General features: G+C 35.8%; 1 protein-coding gene across 1 annotated transcript; it reads right to left on the bottom strand.

The window, feature by feature from the left end:
- On the bottom strand, positions 22147-23887 carry LOC18772176 (LOB domain-containing protein 38). The gene is given in 3 exon segments (XM_007205717.2): positions 22147-23144; positions 23237-23323; positions 23326-23887. Coding segments are annotated over 3 exon segments (759 nt in total). The 5' UTR covers positions 23420-23887; the 3' UTR covers positions 22147-22566.

Below are 23887 nucleotides of genomic sequence, written 5' to 3'. Positions count from 1 at the left end.
CAAATAACGGATAAAATACTCGTATGCGTACGTCATTCAAATTCAGTTTGATCCAAGTCTTGTCCCGTCCAAAATAATAATTCAATCGAAGCTTAGCTAGTCTTAAACTAGACCTTAAATTGCAAGTGTGGGTGAGTTTACAAATAATAGGGATGAGTTGGCTAAAAGATCCAGAGACGCAGCCCTTGTTTTTGTCATGTGCTCACTAATTATAATATGGCATCAACTTGTTAGCTGTCATTACCCCAATTAAGACTGAAATGATTAAAGGCCATGCATGAAAAGAAATCATATATAAAGCTTAGCTCTCAACTCCACCCGTCATTTTATCACTACTTGTGTCTCCTTCCATATTTCATATTCTTTCTTCCCCGAATCTTATACGCATGAAGGAATTATCTTTTATATTCTTATTCTTTCATATTCAGACACTTCTTTTTATACAAAGTGACTCCATTTTCGTCAGCTTACTCTGCCCAATCGATATGCTCTTTTAATTATACTTCAATTCCAACATTCTCTCTCTCTCTCTCTCTCTCTCTCTCTCTCTCTCTCTCTCTCTCTCTCTCTCTCTCTCTCTCTGGATTGCAATATTGCAATTGCACAAACAAATTAATTGGTGATGAGATCTTATCCAGGACCAGGACCAGGACCAGTTTTGGATATTCACTTTTATTTGATGATGCATGTGAATGGCTCGACCATTTGAAAAGGGGTCCAGGGGCTCTCTTATAATCTGCCCTTTGTGTTTGGATGCTATGGACTCGTGATACACAGATCTCTTTTGTTCCTTCTTCTAGGACTGGTCACTGCTCTGTGCCTTGTAACGACCCCAACCCCAACCCCACCTTAAATTGACCACTCAACCTTTAAAACCACCCACAAAGAAAAATGACTCACAGCTTCCTCCAAATCTACACAACCTAATTTACCCTTTCGATATGTATCCCCTTTTCTTTTAGGGAAATTAACCCCTTTTGAGATTTTATATCCGACGTTCTTTTTTTTTTTTGCACAAAGTTACACCCTACTCCTTTATCAAGTACAAAACCCTAAACTTTATATATAAATGATTGAATTAGTCCCTATATCATCATGTTTACGACCTCTAATTATTGATTAACATAATATTTTATTGTATGACTAACATATAACATAATGGAATTGACAGACACATATATAACAAGTCATCCAGCTATGAAGAAATAAAACAATATATATCCCTTCTATTGAAGGGCACCATTTAGGGTCTCTTACGAATTTTTTTTCAACAATCCAAACCATCTAGTTTTCACATCTTCATTTAGAGATCATCCTTGCAAAAAATCATGCAAATTGAAAATCATTAAGGCATTTAATTGAGACTGACAAAATCTATGAACATTGTACTTCAAAAAAGTTCTTAAATTTCAAAAATGTAATTGAGTGGTCAAATGATATCGGATTAAAGTAATTTTTTGTAGATATGATATTTGAATGAATATCTACAAAATAGATTGTTTGAATTAATGAAATACAATGCGAAATACGCCCTACAACTTCAAGAATGTCCCTCAATAGAAGCTCTCTAATATATATACACATTTCTAGAGAAAACTTCCCACGCATGGGACTACCCTTTTAACTATTCTACTTTTCCTTTGAAATGATTGATTTTTTCTTTTGATAAAATAAGACATGCATTAAAAGAAACTAATTCTTAACTGTTTCTTGAAACCTTTTTGAAGTCTTTTCTGGGTCCAGGTTTCAATTTCTAAGGCATCTGCATCCTAAAACAAACTAAAAATATACCATGCCTAAAGGTTTTGTAACCAAATCAGCTCTCTGAAAAGGTCTCAAAAAGGGTTTGTCATGTTTGCTTCCCAACCATGGTTTTTATTTATGCCGCCAAAGTTGAAACTTTGCACTGTTCAAATGAAGAGGAATCAAATTAGACAAAAAGCGACCCACCTTTTTCTTCCCAAATGCAGATGCAGTGAAATAATTTAGGTTATCTTTTCCAGGCTTGTTCAAAATGGCATGCATCTAAAGAAGAGCATTCTCATGAGAAGAAGAATCCAAGGGAAACATATAAGGAGAATGATGTAAGTTAAGGAATTGAATTTTAATAGTTTTGGATGTTTGGAATTTTGAGGAGGATTCCTTAACCTGATGAGAAACAAAGACTAGACGACATATTGGCCAAAGGAAATGCATGAAGCTTTTTTTTTTGGCATTTCTCATTAGAGAGAATTCTCTGGCACCTATGCTCTCCTTGGTTTTTCTCCCATAAGACAACACTAAAAACAAAGGTGTAAGCATGAATCTAGGAATGTAACCATGTGCTTGAGATACCCAAATCAACACATTTCTTTGTGTTTCAAAATTTAAGCACACTGTCTTAGGAGTATATAGTTTAAACAGTAACATGTAGTTGCCCAAAAACATAGCAAAGCCAAAAGTATAAAAACACTTGCTTCGAATGTTGAGCTACGGAAAAAAGGACAATTATTACCACTTTAAACAAAATTTTAGACCTGAGTTTTCTGATGCCACCCAATGATTACTAAGAGTCCCAATTGGATTTAAAATATTTATATGCCAATTGGTCAGGCATCTAATGGCGTTTTAGGAATCATAATCTAATTCGTATATTTGATTTTCAGGGGCATATTCTTGTACTGATGGTATATAATACAGATGATTACATCATGTTGTGGCACTTGAAACTTTTGTCCAAGAGTGATTAAGTACTTGTACGCCTAAGCCCACGCATCCATCCATCCTCACCACTCCTCTAAATTTTTACTATTTTAGTATTGTTTGGTTCACGGAACGGATTTGAGAGGAAATCACTTCTCATATTATTTCTCCAGGGATGGGAAATGGAGATTCTTTTCCCATGTTTGGAAATCCTGGGAAAGTAACTAAGAATTACCACTTTATTTCTTTTTACATGTTTGATTTGTCTAGGAATGTAAAACAAAGTTTGTTTAATTTTCTAATTATATCCATATGAAATTAAATAAAAATTATACAAATTTAGATATATACTCAATCTTAGACATAGTTTTATAAAGAAATCCTGTCGATTTTTTTCAATTTCATAGCTATTTTTTAGTTTATTTGTGTATGTAAAATACCTATATTGTCTTTGTACTATGGATTTGTGAGAGAAAAATCAGATCCGCCAAAAAACCAAATCAGATTCATTTCTCCTTTCTCAGTGTTGGAGCAAGAGGAGCTTCCATTGATGCCTAATCTCAAGTCCAACTATATTCTTCATCTCTGATCTACAATTTTCAATATTTCACTTTTAATTTCTTGTTCTAAAATCGTGCTTCTATTCTTTCTTTTTTTTGGATTGTTTGAAACCTCGAACAAACCTCGATCAGTGACAGTCACGTAATTTATAGAAATTTAAACACCAATTTCTTATGTATGAGTTTTGGGTGTGTTTCTAAAGTGCATTCCATGTGGGGTTTTTAAAATATAATTTCAACCCTTATTTTGGGTATATTAGTGAAGCTATCAAAAAAGAATGTATTTAATGCGATATTGTAATTCTAAATTGTTAATGGGGACAATATGGTCATGAAAATATGTATTTAATGTTGGCTCATTTTTCCAAACTTTCCCATAAGGAGGAAAACAACACCCAAGAGAGGAGGGCTTCACTTTCCCCCTACTTTCCCATAGGGCTCGTCAATAGGCCGGGCCGGGCTAGCCCAACCCAAATTTAATGGGCTTGGGCCAGGCCGGGCTTTAAAGAGGAGAGAGAAAATATCGGGCTGAATTTTTTTAGAAAATTCAAAGCCCAAGCCCGACCCATGGGCCTGGCTTGAGAAAGCCCATCGGGCTAGGCCGGGCTAAGCCCAACGGGCCGGGCCTAAATGGACCTACTTCATTAAAAAAAATCATAAACTTAATCATAAGGACATTTTAGTCCAAATTTGAGATTAAACTCACTTAATTCTAATATTTTCACATCAAACCAAATTCATAGAACACCCAATAAAGTCACACAACTTAATAAGATTTTCCACAAAAATAATAAAACCAAGTATTATTTTTGAGGTTATAACATAATTAGACCGTAATACGTTTTAAAAAATAATAAGTAACCAAAAAAAAATAAATTAAAGGATGGTATGAATAAATATGCAAATATTTGGTGATGTGTTCAAGAAAAGCATGATTATATTTGGTGGTACAATTATATTTCGTGATATGATTATATTTGGTGATGTGATATGTTGTTTATCTTATTTATATATATGATACTAGAAGGGATCTTAAACCAGCCACTTAGGTTGGATGAGTTGCAGACTTAGACTAACTATTCAACACTTAGGCTCTGATACCAGAAGGGATCTAGAACCAGGAAGAGATAGAATACAATCAGAAATAGGTATAGGCACTTAGATAATAAAATAGGCAGAGCTTATGCAAGAATGAAATTAGTGAATAAATGAACATATAGATAACTTTGAAACATAAATATTTTTATTGAAAATAACTTTGATAACTTTGAGAAAATGTAAACTTACAAAATTTGGACTGGAAGATTTTGATCTCTCATAAAGTACAAGAGTTCATCAGAATTGTAGAGCTGATAGAACTTTGAAACTGAGAAAAGTAAAATTTACATTCTGCTTACAACTAAGGCCGAAGCCAACTTAAATGGACTAGATAACTTGACTATTCAATCACGAGCGAGCTATTGTGCTGCAACTTTTGACTGAAAATAACTTTTGCTTTTGCTTTGGAATCTTGACTGTAGAAGCACGCGAAAGCATCTGCTTTTACTGAGTGCAGAATAACTTTTGCTTTAACTTTGTCGGGGCTCATGATGGCAATTAATCTTTGCCAAGATCAAAAGGATTGAAATCATATGGGTCTTGACTATCCACCACTTCTTTGACTTGGAGGGATCCGAGACTAGCTAGTAGAAGACTGGGACTTAGGGGGTAGCATCACTATTAGCATCGCTATCTTCATCATCATTCATTTGAGTCGCTTGGGCCATCAATTGTCTGGCAATGTCCTGTAACTCTAATTTTGATTTTCCTTTGATTGGGAGAGAAGACTGGGATACTGCAGGGGATACTTTTTTCTCTGACTAGAGAGGTTTTACAGGGGGAAATCCGAATAAACATAATCAGCAATTCTCTCAATTTTAAATTTATCCCACCATTTGATTGAAAATTGACGAGAAAGATATCGAGAATTCCAATTGATTTGATATGACCATTTTAGGATCAATGGAACTTTGTATCTAGCAATGAAATGGAGTAAATTGGGGAAGAATAATTCTAACTCATTGAATTTGTGCTTATTGGTAAAATAACTAACTAGTTGTTGCATTTGAGGGGGAATGAGCTCAATAATTGTTTGGACCCAAATTCGGCACACCCAAAACCAAGAGACAAGCCCATGATAAAATTGCCTGCCCAGCCCAAAGACTTGAGAAAAATAAAAATAGGATCCAGACAGATTGGGCTTCACGCCAAGAATGTTGAAAACGAAGCTTCAGCCCAAAGAAAGGCCCAAAGAGGAAACTGACAAGATGGGCTTCAAAAGATCAGCCCAGGAATTATTGATTAGGTTCAGACCCAAGGGGATCAAAGACACGCCCACGTGATTGTCTCAATATTGAAGAATCGGCAATTCCAACTAAGTTTAAAATATGAAGGGAACATTTCTGAAACACTGCCGACAGAAGATCAAAAACCCATCTGTGTTCGAGATTTTGATTCAAATCAGTATACCATCTTCCAAGGAATTCACAGACCACGCTTCCTGAGCTAAAAAGCAGAAAATAGGGAACTGTTCAAAGAAATACAAGAGAGAAAAACCAAACCGTCATAAAAAGCCCACACAGACAAATGGCATCGGTTGAATTAGAGAAGTGCCACCCAGAAAACCAGGGAAGAGACTGCTTTAGGAGGTGACTGCTTAGAGTTTGTCTGCCATGACTGATAAAGATCTTGTTTACTTTGCGTTGTAAGAGATCTTTTATGCCGCCCATTATTTTAAAACCACCTCCCCAAAAAAACAGGTCTCTTATAAAAGGCGAAGGCAGGCAAGGAAGCAGGGACATCAATACAACAACATCAAAAACATACACTCAAACTCATCAAACAAATGAGAAGACAGCTTTAGATCAGAATTCCAAAGTTCAGACTTAGAAAATAAGTCTTCTGAAAACGAGATCCCCCTCGTTACAAATTTGGTTCAGCAAAAGCCAAGACAAACACAGTTTGAGTTTTCACAAAATATGAAAACCTCAACAAATTTTACAGCATAGTTCCAGCCTGCTAACTTCTCGAGAATAGCCACTTCTGTCCCTTCAAACTGAAGAAGTCGCAGTTCTGCCCGCTCAGAAAGTCTCCCAAGGCTTGAAGTAGATTGAAGCTCTGCCAAAATCAAACTTTGGTATCGATTTATAGCTGAAGCCAAGAAGCTAAAGTTGTGGACAGTACAGTCCAGCATAGACGTGCCCAGTCCAGCCTAGATCAAAAGTTTCTACCCAGGCAGAAATGGGATTTCAGCCATCCTGTTTGCCCTTCTAGAGTTGATTTCTCCCTGTTTAATTTTGTAAAAGGCAGTTCTGCCTGAAACAGTGCTTTATTATTATCTATTCTGGCCAGAACAACCATTTTGATACTGAGATAAATTGTGAAAGTCCTCACCAGTCTGAGGCAAGAAAAGAACTTACTTGGGAGATATTCCTCACCCAAATTCACAATCGTTTGTTTTAGAAGTCAGTAACTTGAGGCGCAAGTTATCCACTCTAAAAATAAGTCTGCTAGAATTTGCATTGCTAGCAGTGGCACGCTCGCACACCAAAGAAAGCTGACTTGTCGACCAACAAGTGGTCTCCAAGCCAGTGGGGAACTTCACCCTTCCACATAAGGAGTTAACCGCGAAAACGGGTGAACAATAACTGGACCATGTTTTTCCCACCAGTGAAGGAAACTAGAAGGGAAAAGGACTCCTGAATTTACTATCAAAATTGATGAACCAAGAGTGAATGAAATCGACTATTTGGTGAAGCATAATCGAATACCAGGCTTCAATATAATCATAGTAACTGAATTGAACTTCTGACTGAAGAAGTTTGAGATCATAGGGGTGCTTGCTAAATTCGTTTTCATTGAGAATTCGATGGATGTACATGGAGTGATAAAGGATAATAGCTGGATTATTTTGATCTTTGATTGGCTTTATTTCAATTGATTGGGTCTCAAGGAGAATATCTCTGTAATATTTTAAATTCTTCTAAGGGGCTTGAGGAATGAAGTGGCAATTAGGAGGGAAATATGACTTGGCGATTGTGATTGGATTAGCAATATTATCATATTTGGATTCAACAATAAAGAGATGACTGTCACTTTTGACCATGTAAGGGGATGACTTTTGGAAAGAGACAACTGGAGGGGTAGACTGGGTAGTGACTTAAAATGGGTCATGACTTGAGACTAAGGCTGACTGGAAATTGGGACGGACTTGGCCTACTGTGTCTCCTAAGGTGGCAAACCTATTACTGATTTGAATGGGAGAACATTCCGGGTAAAGGACGATCTGAGAGGGTGACTCTGATTTGGGTGTATTCATGGAAGGGGGGAGTGTTCTGTATGACTGGGATGACTGAGAGTGACTAGCTTGCTCTTTTTGCTTGTATTTCTTTCTGTCTGCCATTGTTTTTCCTGGAGAAATTCTCGAGTAAGAAAATCAGGAACATAATTCTCACTTCCTCTCAAATATTCAATATCAATATAAAAAATACTTAAAATTGCTTGCCATCGTGCAAATATTTGTTTGGATACAATGTTTTGAACATATTTTTCTAATACATGCTTTGCAGACTTACAATGAACTCTGACTAAAAAATTTTGATTTAATAAATCATCTTGAAATTTACTAATGCATAATACTATAGATAATATTTCTTTCTTAATAGTGCTATAATTACTTTGTGACTGTGTCCAAATTCCAGAATGGAACCGAACGATTTGCTCAGAATGACTCGGATTGACTCTTTGCTTGAGAATACCTCCGTAACAAATTTCAGAGGCATCAGTTTCGACTATTTTGAAGGAATCTACTGAAGGAATACCAAGACAGGGAAGTGTCTTGACATGGATTTTAATCTGTTTGACTATTTCTGTATGAATAGATGACTAGGGAGGAGGATTGCTTTGAACACGATCAAATAGTGGCTTACATTGTTTTCTCAGATTTTGATAAAAATCATGTGCATAATTCAGAGATCCTAAGAATCTTTGGAGTTGACTCTTGTCTAGAATTTGATCTGGAAATTTTTCTGCAAACTGAATGACTCGATCGATTGGACTAATTTGTTACTGACAAATATTGAAACCAAGGAATCGGATATTAGTTTGAAATAACTTAATTTTCTTAGCCGAGACAACTAGTCCATTTTGTTTAATTATTTGGAGGAACTTATGCAAATGTTTCCAATGTTGTTCTAATGATTGGGAAAAATTAGGACATCATCAATATAAACTATGGAGAAATTATTATAAGGATTGAATATCTCATTCATTATATTTTGGAACTCACTGGGCGAATTCTTAAGGCTGAAAGGCATAACATTCCATTCATAGTGACCAAATGGGGTAACAAAAGATGTCTTATACCTATCTAACTTATTAATCTGAATTTGCCAAAATCCACTTTTCAAATCAAACTTAGAGAAAATGACTGCATTTTCTAATCTGTTAATTAAGTCTCGTTTATTAGATATTGGGTACCTAATCCATTCTAAGACTGTATTAAGAGGTTTGTAATTGATAACTAGTCTCGGGGCTCCGCGTTCTAACTCAGCATTTTTCTGGACATAAAAAGCGGGACAAGACCATGATGACTTGCTTTTGCTAATTATTCCTTTTTGGAGTAATTCAGAAATTTCAATTTTATAGAATTCCATTAACTCTTGACTCATTTGGATTGGCCTGGCTTTAGGGGGAATATTTTTTTCACTAAAGTTTTTAACATAGGGTAAACTGACAACATGCTATTTCCTATGCCAAAAAGCGTTAGGTAACTCAGAACATACTTCATTTTTTAACTTGTCTTCAAATTTTGAATATGTGACTGGACAGAGGCATCATTAAGCTGTTGTTCAACTCTCCTAAATTTAACTTCTTCTTTGTGAAAATCTAATTGCTTATTCTTACTTTCAATTATTTTAACTGTCTTTGAAACTGTGCTTTTCTGTAAGCTTTTAAATTGTGCAACTCAAGTTTGGTTAAAAACTCAAATTTGACATTTTCACCTAAATGGGTAGAAATGACTCCATCATATTCTACCTGGAAAGGATACAAAAGGGCAATAAAGGGTAATCCTAAAATAACTTCATCAGTGATATTTTTAACTAGGACGAATGTGGTCTTAAAACAGATTTTATTTTGACATGCATGGGCTTTTGGAATTTCATAGTTTAACTGAAGTGACTTTCCTGATGCGGTACTTAATGATTCTTTTGATTTTTTATAGTATTTAGTGGGAACTAAACCTTCTCTAATGCAGTTAAGGTCGGCTTCTGAATCAAAAAGGGCAACTGTGTTTAACTCAAAATTATTGACAAATATTGAGACTTTAGCGTACCATTTTCTAAAACTTACTTGTTTGATTAAGTTAATGGCTTGCTCATTATCGGAGTGATGGGAAGGCTCATCGTCTGAATGTATAGGGGAATTTGTGGGGGTTTCCATATTATTTCAAAACTTAGAGCTTCCTTTTTCCATTAGATTAACTAAGTCTTGTTTAATTTCAAAATTCTCGGCATGCAACTTATGACTCCTTTGTCTTAACTCTATAATTTCTTTTTTGACTAGTTTAACTTCTAATTGTAGATCTTGTAAAGTAACTTCTTTTCTCTTCTTGTTGAATTTTTCTAAAGTAGTATGTAGACTTATCTTTTGGGGAATTGACTGACTAGGTTCTTCCTGACTAATGACTTTTCTTAATTTTTTCAAATACTCATATTTTAACTCAGGATTTTCCACTTTACTGATTAAATCAATTATTAGTTCTTCCTGTTCCTCTTGCTTAGTGAGAACATTAATTGTCTTACTTAAAATGTTACAACACTTATCTTTACATCCTAACTGAATATTGAGAGAACTAGGTTGGGAATCTGTTGACATATAAAATGCTGACTCAGTGTCAGTGACTATAGTCTCATTTTCACTAGACTCAGAATTTCTTAGCTTTAATACTTTAATCAACTTTTCTTTATCTTCATCCGTCTGCTTTATTGTAGCTTTTACTTTACACTCATTAGCATAATGACCAAACTTTTGACATTTGTAACATTTTACTTTTCTTTTGTCGGTATTTTTCTTAAAGCTACTTTTCTTATTGTTCCCGTGACTTTTGGACCAATTCTGCGTAGGGTGAAATTTCTTTTTATTATAAAACTCATTATGATCATTATTGTGTCGGAATGACTTTCTTTTACGTGAGTAGTGGCGATTCTTACTAAACTGCCGGCTGTGGTGACTAGGCTTATCTTTTCTAGATGGGGGAATCAGTGCTAAACCATATTGTTCACAGAAATTTCCTAATTCATATTTAGCGGAATTTCTTTCTGACTGTATTTGCTTACCTATTTTCATGTCGACACACATTTTCATACCAACTTGATTAATTGTGCTAATAATATTACCATAAGTCAGATTATCATAATCTATGTGACCTCGATCATTACCAAGGTCTTAAATATCGATAGTTTTGGAAATATCGGTGGTTCAAAAACACGGAAATATCGATGAAAATATCGGAAAAATATCGATATCGATAAAAATTGGATAAAAACCACAGAAATTGTGATAAATACATGGAAATTTTTTATAAAACTTTAGAAGAAGTTTATTTAGTCAATCATCTATTATTTTGACACAAAAAATTGGAAGGAAATGCATTGCATAGTGGGTTTGAGTGATTTAAGTTGATTATATTGCGAGCTGACAAACTCCGTGACTTAGAAAATATGGAATAATTAATGAAGAGAATTAAACACCCCATAGTAATTTATTTATCATTTTTTAGTACAATATTTTACACTTTATAAATTGCATGGTAAGATACATGTGTAACCTTATTTCACATTATTCATTGGACATGGTACACGTTCTTATATTTATTATTTATCAAAAATTGAAAAATAATTAAACCAACTTGACGTTTCTTGAAAATTAGGCACTTTACCATACTTAAAAAATAATAGTGAAGATTGAAAATTAACTAAGAACATAAATAAATTTATCAAAGGAAGAATTAAGTAGTAAACAAAGTAAATAATTATAGAGATTTAAGTAATTAAGCAACAATTTGAAGGGAAATTTAGTAATGTAAGTACTTATAATGAATAATAAAATAATCAATAACATTTAATGGATTAAATAGAAAAGAAATAAATTATATTAAGTAATTAAGTAACTGATCAACAATATAAAACAATAAGTAATTATGTTAATTTCTATTTTGAGAAACAGCTCGCATGTATTATAAATACATATTCCATAGCTTATTATAACAAAGTGATGACTGGCGTGATGGTTAAGTAGCTGCAGACCTTAGAATGGGGAAGGGGTTCGAACCCTTGAAAGTTCATGCGTGAATATTATCACCATTTAAAGCTGCCATTATTGAGGAAATTATCGATAAATTGACGATATATAGCTGAAAATAAAGACATCTTTATACCATCTAAAATCAGACAATTTTGGGCATCTTAGTACTAAGTTGATCATGTATTCTGGTAGTAGGGGAGACCTTCTTCATTAAGTTTCACTGCATGGATTCTGTCAAATGCTTATCCCACCAAGAACGTAGGGTTCCGGTGAAACCGACTTCTAACAAAGGTACTATTTCGGACTGCCTAAAACTGTGATTGGTGACATAACTGTTGGCAACCATAGACATAGGGTTAATTTGTTTAATATTTCTTGCTCAGACATACCATCTATATTCCATTCGTATAATTTATCAGTGAAAACTGAAAACTAACTATGAGTGTTTCTTTCTTCAAATTAAAGGTCAGGGGGGTTGGCTTAGGATACCAATTTTTAGTTAGGCTTGTGGAGTTAACTCTGTTGATTAACCTTTTAAGCTTTGGATCATTTTCTATTTCTAGATTTTTAAAAGCATTCTCAATTTTTGAAATATTACTGGTTTCTGTATCTATACTAGTTTTTGACTCAGACTCAGAGGTATTAACTAAAACATTAGATCCTAAGACTTTAAGACTAGTTGTTTCCTCAACTTTCCCTTTGTCTTTTTTCTCTTTCTTTGGGGTTAATTCTTCGAGCATTTGTTCTATTTTTCTCATGGTTGGTTTTGTTTTAAAAGTTAGGTTTGACTCGGGGCCCTGGAATTTAACTAAGGGTTTCTCTTTTCGTATTTCGGAAGTAATTTCTAAAGGGACTATTTTGTCAATTTTTGTTTCTATTTTATCTAATTGATTCCCTATGACAGTTAGACTTTGGTTAGTGTAATTGTTTTGTTCAATTATCTTTTTGTCATTGTTGTCGGAGACTTTGAAAGGACTGGCAAGTATTTTTGACTTCTTGTGGGTAATGACTATTATTTCTACCGGAGGGTGACTGGTTATAACTTTGGAGCTATCTTTTTTTTCCCAATTCTCTTGGGTTAAAGTTTTTAACTCATTAGGTAGATAACGGCTTTCAACAAAATCAAGGTAGAAAATTTCTAACTTAGCTGTACGCATGAAATCTTTCCATTCCTTAAAGATTTTCTGGCGTCTTTCTCTACTGGGATAGGCATTATGATACTCGTCTCTTCTTTTTTGATTTTCAGGGGCATGTAGATGACTATTTAGGTGTTTCCAATTAATCTTAAATTTTTTATTAAGAGTTCGGAACTGGTTATCAATTTGAAAACTGGTTTCGAAATCTGTTTGTGTAGGTGACTCAGGAGATTCAGACTTGGCTTTTTTTGTAACTGGTTGTTTACCGTAACAGGGTTGGTTTATTTGGGACGATTTTCTCAAAGACTCTAATTTTAAATCTATTAATGCTTTTTCTACTTCTAGGTCTCATTCTAGAGTAGAGGAGGAGGCTGTGTAACTATGTCTTGCAGGGACATGTCTCTTGGATTGGTTAGGTGTGGGTAATTGTTGTAACTGGATTGAAGACTTTTGTTGATTTTCAAAATTAATCTTAACTATGCCATCTAAGTATTGTTGAATATAGTCTAAATTCTTTAAACTATGTTGGATTGGAACTAGTGGAACCTCAGTGACTAGAGTCCAATGTAATGGTAGACTAATCTCAGACCACTTAACTATTTGTGGGACTCTTATATGCATCAGATGTATGACTTTAGATTAATAAAGTTTGATCTTTTGGGCTTTTATTAAGGGCTTGAAAATTCATATTAGTTCCTGTAACTTTGTAATAGATTCTATAGACTAAAGCTAATGGTTGGGTACCTGGTAAAACCTTATAACCAGAGGTCTTAATATTCAGAGTTAATGACTTTAAGATATGAGGATCACTAAGACTCACAGTAAAATCTGGATAACAATCAAAATGTATTGGGCCATTAAACAAACTAGACTCAATCATTCCTAAAGTACTATCACTGAATTTAGTAAATCTAGCATCATGAAGACAGAGAAGGATAGAAGCTTTTAATCCTAATCTGGTAAGGGGCTTGACTGCGACTTGAACTAAACCAATATGCAGGAAATTATTACCATCATTTTTATGTTTCTTAATTGACTCAAGATTAAGTAACTGACAAGTCTCATGTTCTTTGCTAAGGGCATAAACTTGTTCAACTGTCTTAACATGTGTGGTTGACTTGAAACTAGATAATGACCAATTTTTCTTGTAAATTTTTTGACTCGGGATTTTAGGGATATTCGTCTCTAAAATCTAATTGTTCATCATTACTAGAATCATATTCTAATTGTTCTTCCTTAACTATCTCAGGGAGGCGACTAATACTGGGTCTAGAGCTGCCAGAGTTACAAGAGTTGGTTCTAAATAAGCGACTCATTAAACTCAAGGTTCTGGGTTTGGATTACTAAGAAGAAAGTAAACAGGGACTCCTAAAACTGACTCCTAGTAAGACAGGACACCTAGGGATTTTCTCTCTCTCCTCTTAGGCAGCAACCGCTCATGTCTCTATTTGGGACTTACTGTTTGGACCAAAGAGAAAAGGACAGGTAACCTGAAAGACAAGGAGGAGTAGAAGAAGAAACTGAAATCTTCAACTCAGAAATCTTAAACCAGCCACTCGGGTTGGATGAGTTGCAGACTTAGACTGACTCTTCAACACTTACGGCTCTGATACTATAAGGGATTTAGAACCAGGAAGAGATAGAATACAAGCATAAATAGGTATAGGCACTTAGATAATAAAATAGGCGGAGCTTATGCACGAATGTATATATATAATTGTTGAATTAATAATTGACACAAATTAATGTGCTAATCATTCAATTATAAACTAGGAATGAGTAAAGAAAATTAAATGAAATGAAACAAATTATATATGTGATTTAAGTGATATAATTCTAAACCTAAACTCTTATTTATACATAATTATATATTTATGCAAGCCTAACGGGGCGGGCTTTTGTGGGCGGGCCGGGGCGGGCTTTCTTGGGCTTAATCGGGTATGGCCTATGGGTCGGGCATATGGGTCGGGCTAGGCTTCAGACACCCAAGCCCAAGCCTAAGCCTAGCCCAGTCCAAGGTGGGTCGGGCCATCTCAAAGCCCATAAAGGGCTGGGCCGGGCTTTTTTTGATGGGCCGGGTGGGCTCCCATTGGCCCATGAGCCCGCGGGCCAAATGATGAGGCCTACTTTCCCATATGCAAGGCAACGATTTTCCATGCTTAGATTGTTGACCTGCCACTAGCAATATCAATATTGTCCCCTACTTTACCACCTGTTTTTATACAAAATGCCTCGATGTTATTAGGATTGGAGCCATTCATTATATTGGACTTTTTATTTTGTTAAGTTTTTTATATGGGATTGTGTATTCTTCAACATGGACTTACCAAACATGAGAAATCAATTGATTTCTCATCCTCAAGTCTCCTTTCCCATGAATCAAACGGGGCCGCAAAGGGCACAAATAACTCATTTTGATTTCTACTCTTCAACTATTTTGACCCATGATAGTATGTATAACTTGTACAATTTAAAACTCTTTGAGCCAGTTCTAGTCTAGACCGAAATACTCTTGATTTATACTTGATATGTTTAATTATTTTTTTCACTAGCCGTAGCCGACTGTCTGGCCATTTTTCACTAGCACATAAGCTAAAACTCCAAGCAACCCAAGGGCATAGCCAAGACTGAATTCCAAATACTCTTTCATAGTGCCCTCAAATTCAGGTCCATACTTATTTTGAGAATACGTGGAAAAACAAAACAAAAGCTCAAGCTTGGGCTGGATCCATAGCTTTATCTCCTCGTGGGCCTTGGGCACTCTTTTGTCCCAAGTAAAAACATATCCAACCCATTTTGTAATCAGGTTCAACCGTACCCATATGTCCTCGTACAAGAATTCTATAGCGAGGACCTTATACATGGCCCTATCTCTTAACCGTACTCTATGAATGTAGCCTGTAGGGAGCAAAGAAAAGAAATATCTAACTTGTATAAATAAATAAAAAACTAAATGTGAACAAAGAAATTTATATATATAGAAAAAAGAGTAGTAAAAGAAATAAAAATAAAAAATAAACTGAAAGGTGATGGGCCTTGAAGATGGCCAACATGCCAAAGGCCTTCATCGCCTTAAGGTTGGGTTGAATGAATCAACTAGAGTGAGAGTTGGAGGCAAAAGATGGTGCTCTCAGAGTTGAGAGTTGGAGGCAAACAAGGGTATTGGCAAGTATTTCACAGTTTATTGGTTTTTATCTCCAGACGTATGAATGAGTCGTGGACTACCCAACCTCATGCGCAGCACCGAATTGGACAAAAAAATGGGTTGGGCCCACCGTGCCATGTACTGATCACGTGCTAGAAAACATTCCATGACGTCATCACATGCATCCTTCAAAAGCCGACGGTGTTTGGGTCAAGGAAATCGGCGCATTGGATGAGGTCGTTGCTTTTGTAATTTGTACGTTCCGGCGATTGAGGGAAATGTCACGTGAAGTCTCGTGTCCTACACCATTCCATGTCGGCTTATGCTCATACACTGCACTGCTCCAATTTTGCAGGCCGGCCTTCTTTTCTTTGAAATCCATCTTTGCTTTAAAAGTTATATATCAAACAAAAATGGTTATCAAATCATTCAAATCCAATGGTCAAAAAGTAATACTACTAAATTATCAATGCGGTGTTAGTTGAACTGGTTGACGTTTTTGGTATATTTTCAAGTGGTTCTGAATTTAAACTCTCACATATTCCGTACGTGTGTGAGTTTTCCCCCTCCTCTCCCTAATTGGCCATAAAAAACAGAAGGTACAAATACACAAAAGGAATAGTCTTCTTGGTCAATACAATTCTGTAAACCCTAGAAATGACATGCGAAGAGAGAAATTCGAATCCAACCATGTCAACAGACTTTAGTCCAGCATACCAGACTATTGTCAACTTAACAAGTTTAGTCCAGCATACCAAACTCGTAAAACATAATGGAGTTGTGCTGTAAGTAAATAAAGGCTAGTGATTAGCTTGCGGCCTTTACTTAACTACTCACTGCTTCACGGCACTCATAATATTGCAAATTGAAACTGAGTCTATTAAAGCATCAAAGTCAAGGAGATAATTGCATTCAACTACCAATATAATGCAGAGATTTTACTGGTGCATATGTGTTAATGAACCGACAAAGAAATCAAAGTTGGTCAAATATGGGAAAGTTTTTACACTTCCCAGAAATTTGCGTGAAAGGGAAATTTCAGAGCAAGGCAGGAACTACGTAGAAGTAAGAGCCACTGACTCCAAAGAGCTTTTTTCATAACCTTGGCATTGATGGATATATCACCTTGAGAGTTGAGACTGCTACTTCTAGGGTTTTTAGTAGCCTTCGGATTGAAGCCAAAGAAAATCTTCAACGGAAAGGATCTTAAATTCTGTTTCACACATGAACTATATACGTACTTCGAAAAATGCTATAGATGACTAGGAAAAAGCAGACAATGAAATGAACTTGGATTTTTCATAATTAGATTTCTTTTTTCTTTTTTCAAGCCAAGCATATCCAGCATTCCGAATCTCAAAGGGCCAGCATGGTGATGTTCACTTGGTTGAAAATGAGGACTGAGAAAATGTCACCATATCAAATACAGACTGTGGAAATGGAACCTAGGCTAAATTTTGTTTCTTCTTAGTTTTACTTGCAGAATGCAATGATTAGTTTTTATTTTATTTTAAATATGGTACGAGCAATAATCTAAATTATAAGGGAGATTACTAGGCTAGATCCATTAGAATGAAAAACTGCACGAAAACTGTTACTCATGAGTTTAAAATAAAATAAACTTTTGTCGTTGTTTATGTGTTTTCTTGAAGTTAATCTAAAAGCACCAAGCCAAACTACACGCAACTTAATTGATTAACAAAAGAAATTGTTTAATTTTATTAACACCTCTTTTCTTGGCAATTTCAGAGAATCAACCCATGTAATAAGAAACCATTACTTTAACAGCAGCAATGACCTGGCCATGGGCGAAGTAGCATAGTATATTTGTTTCACAAGAAAACGTTGATGAGAAAGGAACAACTCAAAAGATTCAGCATACAAAATGCAGTAGTTTTCCATGTCGATAAATAATATTTCTGTGGCGTTGGCTTTCTTTTAATTTTATTGAATAAATTATTGTGGATACGAGTTCTGGAAATTAAAAAAAATGGGGGAGTGACAGGCAGAAAGCGGCAGCCGCTGCACCAGGAAGCTTGGAATTTGTCGTGGTTGCCTAAATTCAATGAAAGGGAGCGGTGGTGAAATTCGCGTCACACTTTCTCCCTCTAATTGTCTTCTCCACAATTATTTTGATGCCCACTCATGTATGACACATCCATAATCCACCTCCACGTGTCATTCGTTTGCCCAAGCCTAACAATTGCTTTTGGTATTAGTTTAAAAAAAATTATAAATAACAAGAGGAGAAAGATGCTTCGAATTTCTTTCAACGTTGAGAAGAAAAATATTTATAAATAAGAGCTAGTTAAATTTAAATTATTAATCCATTATATTTGTTAAAACGAGTTCGATTCTATACGTATGACTAATGCCCATAGAATTATTATAGTATATAATAATATTTTCAGGGATTTGAAATATTATGATTTCATTCTAAATACTAGGGCACATGCTCATGCATGTGTCAATTGGTTTTTTTTTATTTAAAAAAAATTGTTTTTTAGAATTAAAAAAAGATAATATGGGTAGTTATGTTCCATAAAAGTAGGACCTATTATCTGATTTTGTTTTTTATTTTGTTTTTTTAATATGAAAAAAATGTGAATTTACCATATTATTTTTATTTAATTAATATTTTTAATTTTTAATGTTTGAATTAACTAAAGGCATTTTCTGGTATTTTGAATGTTTCACCATTCTCTGCATTTTGCTTTATATATACTAGCCCCTTGGCACATGCATTAAGAAAAGATAACATGGGTAATTATGTTCCATAAAAGTATGACCTATTATCTGATTTTGTTTTATGTTTGAATTAACCAATGTCATTGTCTGGTATTTTGAATATTTCACCATTCTCTATCTTTTGCTTTATATATACTAGCCTCTCTGCACGCGCTTGCGAGAGGTTTTTTTAAAAAAATAAGTAAATTTATTTTAGAATTAAAAAAGATAATGGGTAGTTGTGTTCCATAAAAATAGGATTCATTATCTGCTTTTTCTTTTTCTTTTAATTTTTTTAAATATGAAAAAGTGTGAATTTACCATATTATCCTCATTTAATTAATAATTTGAATTCTTAATGTTTGCATTAACCAAGGGCATTTTCTGGTATTTTGAATGTTTCACCATTCTCTGCCTTTTGCTTTATATATATAGCAGTCCCGATCTCTTGGACCACAGGAGTCCAAGAGATTTGTGGTCACTCACCGTTGGATGTAAATTCAACGGTTCACTCAATCTTGAACTCCTTTTAAGAAACTTTTTTGAACCATTAGATTAATATCCAATGGTGAGTGACCACAATCTCTTAGACTCCTGTGGTCCAAGAGATCAGGACTGATATATATAGATAAATATCTATTTCACACAAAACTTAAAAAAGGGCCGGCTGTAATATTTTTAAAATTTGAATGATGGATAAAATACCATTTTTATTCTTACTTACTAGCCCTTGACACATGCTCACGCATGTGCCAATTGGTTTTTTTTTTTTTTTTATTTTATTTTTAGAATTAATAAAAGATAACAGGGTAGTTATGTTCTATAAAAGTAGGACCTATTATCTTATTTTGTTTTTAATTTTAATTTTTTTAATATTAAAAAATGTGAATTTACCATATTATCCTCATTTAATTAATAATTTCAATTCTTAATGTTTGAATTAACCAAGGGCATTTTCTGGTATTTTGAATGTTTCACCATTCTCTGCCTTTTGCTTTATATATATATAGATGATTGTTAGAAATATATATATGGATTGACTGTAACAAGTGAAAAGCCCAATAAAAATCTACAGCCAACAAAAATTATCTATAGATAAATATAAAATAAAATAAATAAATAAATGGTTTTTAGGTATTGTCCATGAACTTTGACCAGATTCACATTTTGTTCCCTTAATTTCAAAAATCGTTCTCGTGATCCTTCAACTTCACTTTCGTTAGGACAAATGGTCTTGCGATTAATTTTGTTATCTTTTCTGTTAAATGTAGGGGCAAAATGGTATTTTTGTATTATTTTTAATTTCCACCGTATGAATATTCCTTTCAACAACCATCACCAAGCCTTCCTCACCCTCACCATCTCACTGAGTCCCAACTCTACGATGAAATATTCAATTTTTTTTCATCAACAAAATCAACAATATGAAATAGAGTGAGGGGCAGGAGTGAAGCAATTTTCGATTTTGACCCTCAAATTTAACAGAAAACGTTAACAAAACTGATGGCAGGACCATGTTCTAACGAAACTAAAGTTGAAGGACCACATGAATGATTTTGGAAATTGAGGGACTAAAATACGAATCGGGTCAAAGTTCAGAGACCATTAAACCCAAAAATCCATGAATTATTCATATTAACATGCGTATGAGACAAATTGAGAAACTAATATCTATTTACCGTTTTAATCGTTTTGATACGGTATTTTCAAACATTAATATTTTTTGTTTGGGTCAAGCACATCATAACCAATCATGTCATTGTAAAACTGTTCCCTATGGGTTGGTGGTAGGGCACGGAATGAAACTACTCTCTTGAAGTCACACTCATTTGATGAATAATGTAAGGAAGTAGCACAGACAATGTGTGCTTCCTCAGGTGAGAGCATCAAAGACCAGCAACAACACAACACACCACCAAGTGGGGAGGAGCCTTGGGAGACTGAGGCACTAGGGGAACCCATATTGTTGGGGATGAGAGAAGGTTCCGTGGGGCCCATGCCAAATGCGGCGAGACGCAGCTCTGCAGCACCGCGGGATGCAAAATCCCCATTTCACCCTTCCCTATTCCCACGCCTCTCTTGCTATCAATCTATTATTGTTTTTATTTTACTTCGTTTTTTTAAAAGGTAAAATGTATGCTGATGTCAGATATTCCCTCTCAATAAAAATAAAAATAAAAACATATTAATATTTTTAAAAAATAAAATAAAAATTGGTAGTGGATGGTGATGAAGAGCGGACCCCACGCACTCCCAAGATAGGAGGAGGAGGAAATGCTGATTAATGTTCAAGTGGAGGGAAACGCTAAAGAAAGAAAGAAAATATAAATAAAATATCTAAATAAGGCATATTTTTAAATTATTATTATTATTATTATGAAATAATTAAATTATAGATAGGACAGCCAAAATCGACGCTGACAATGGTCCGTACTATCTTGGCTTGCCATTGGCTGAGAGAGACGCACAAAACTACAAGCCTCGTAAGCAGTGGGCCCCCACCCAACTCAAAACCCAAGCCCTTTTGATTCTTTCCGCTGCCTCTATCCGTTCTCCAAAAGCCGCCTCTACCGAAAGCTCACCCACAAGCTGCTACAATTTTTTTGCTTCTTCATCATTGCTTTCCTGTAAATGTGATTTTTACCCTCTCCACTAGGCAATTTTTACTGCGATAATTTCACTCATATCTCATCTTAAAATAAAATAATAACAATGTTAATCATCAATGGTATTGTACCTTTTGTTTCTTTTTGCATTATTCAATTCAGTTTTTTATTTATCACTTCCTCGAATAGTATCACTTGTAGTAATCTGGTAATTTCATCAATACAAGTACAACATATCGACACAATGATATATTGTCACATGCGATTACGACAAAACGAGCTATCCATTTTGATAGCTATATTGACTTAACTCTTATACAGTTGGAGGATGGCAGAAATTAAAAGCTGAATTCTGTGACTAAAAATGAAGCTCGAGTATAGATTCATGTACTAACTAAAAATTCTAATAATTTATTATCTAATTTGTTAGATTATTAACGATAATGTGACATGTGGAATCAGAAACAACATTAACATTTGTTGAAATACTTGAGGATATGTGAAGATTAGATACGTGTGGACCATTTGTCTAGTGAGTTTGGATTATTAGGAGATTTTGTTGTTCCAAGATCTAAAGGTTAATGAATCAACTGGATTGATCATCAATTAGAGCTTTGTGATTACCAATTAGAGCTTGTGCAGGTTTGAAACGAAACCCACTGAAATTATATTCTGGATTTGACTAGGAGGAGGACAATGATCCAACTAATTAAAGCATCCAAAAACGTCAATGATCTAGAAACCAGCTCACTAGAATTCTTGACCAAATCCAAAATGCAGTAATAATTAAAGGGGTAATTGGGTTTGGTGTGACTCAGCACCAACACATATTATGCAAGTTTGATGAGTTAGTTAATAAAGATGAAGCTGGACCAACCAACCAGACAAGTCTCTGCATTCATCTGAGAAGTCTGAAACCAGAAATGAAAAGGAACAAGAAGAGGAAGGAAGGAAGGAAGGAAGATATATAATTATAATTGATGGAGATTATTCATATAGCTTATACTTATAGGTAGGTTGATAGTACTCATGGCTGGCTACTAGCTAGCTAGCAGCTAAAAAAAGACTAAAAAAAAACGACTACAATCAAGAAGCAAAGGAAGGACCACCGACAAACTCTCATCTTTCTCTCATCTTTTTCCATCTCTAATAAACAGTAAGAAAAAGAAAAGAGAGAAATCCTGTGCCGCCGGAGATCAACAAAAACTCGCCGGACATGGATTCCGGGGAAAACCCATAGACAAAACAAAACCACCAAAAAAACTAAGAATTTTACAGCAGAGACAGATGACTCGCGTGAGTATATGGCCGCGAGTGTGAACGTCACATTCACAAAAAAACAAAAAACAGAGAAAAATGGAGAAAACTCAAGGGAATAAGTTGAGTAGCTTTCTCTCTGCTCCCACTCCATAAGAGTGCTGGTTATACTGATGATGATTATCTGGCAAGCCGCTCTCGAAGCACGTGGTGACCACCGACTCCTCGGAGTTCATCGACGGCGTTCCGGCTCGTCGGGTCTCGGGTTTGGGCTTCGCTTTGAAAGTCGGGCTCGGAGTCAACCGCAGATCCAGATCCGCATGGTGCTGGAGCTGAAGCACCTTCGTGGACGACTCCTCGTCGGCGGATCGCTTGCGTTTCGGAGAGGAAACCCTGGCGGACCGGGAGCTGGTGAACCGGGACGAAGAACCGGAGTTGTGGCTCGGATCTCGGAGCCTCCACATGTCCGTACAGTTGTTGACGCCGCCTCCATCGGCGTCGGAGGCTTCGTCGGAAGTCGAGCCGCCGCCGAGGAGCTCTGGTATCGGCCGAAGCGTGCCGCCGCGGAGCACGGTCTCGACCGCGGCCTGGCACACGTGCCAGTTGCCGGTCCAGAGCAGCCCCACGGCGCCGTTGACCGGGTTGACCGTACGGCCGCAGGCTTCAAACAACAGAGACTGGAACAAAACTGAAAGAAAACAGAAAAATCAGAAATGAAAAATCGAAAAGAGAGATGTGGAGATGGAAAATACGAGATTTTGGTGGGTGTAGATAAAGTACCGGGACGCTGAGAATCGGGGACGGCGGAGATGAAGGACATGAGGCCGGCGCGGCCGAAGAACTTGGCTACGAAGACGGTGGCGTGGCTTGGGCTTCGGGGGTTTCGATCCACTGGAGGCAAGGGCGGAGCATGCAGGATTCGCTGCAGCCCTTTCGGAGAACTCGGCATCCGTTGCAGCTCATGGTTTATGAAGAGGGTTTGGTTTGTGAAATATCAGTCAGTCAGAAGTGGGAGATTGAATTACATGAATGAGAGCAGGTTGAGGTTGAAGGAGGACTGGGATTTCTTTGCGCCCAAGAAAAGTAAAGAGATGAGAGAGAGAGAGAGAGAGCAGGAAATTAAGCTAAGCTGGCCAAAGAGAGCTCAGGAGGGTGTTATATAAATTGAAAACAAAGACTTGAAGAGAGAGAAGAGAGAGAAGAGAGAGAGATAGCAGAGTGCGTGGATTGAGAGTTTTAACTAGGGAATTGGGTGTGGTGAGAGAGAGAGAGAGAGAGAGAGAGAGAGAGAGAGATTCCAAGGAGTTGGGCGAGAGCGGCTCCGTGTTTCCGCGCAGGATGTTCTCCACCGTTGGATTCGTTGCTTTTGATTGTGGAAACAACACTAGACTAGAGATAGAGAGAGGGAGTGGAATGTGGATTTATATTGAT

The sequence above is a fragment of the Prunus persica genome, chromosome G6, assembly GCF_000346465.2.
Source record: "Prunus persica cultivar Lovell chromosome G6, Prunus_persica_NCBIv2, whole genome shotgun sequence".
Lineage (NCBI taxonomy): Eukaryota > Viridiplantae > Streptophyta > Magnoliopsida > Rosales > Rosaceae > Prunus > Prunus persica.
Note: the sequence above shows the minus strand (reverse complement) of the source record. Positions and strands in the feature narration are given on the sequence as shown.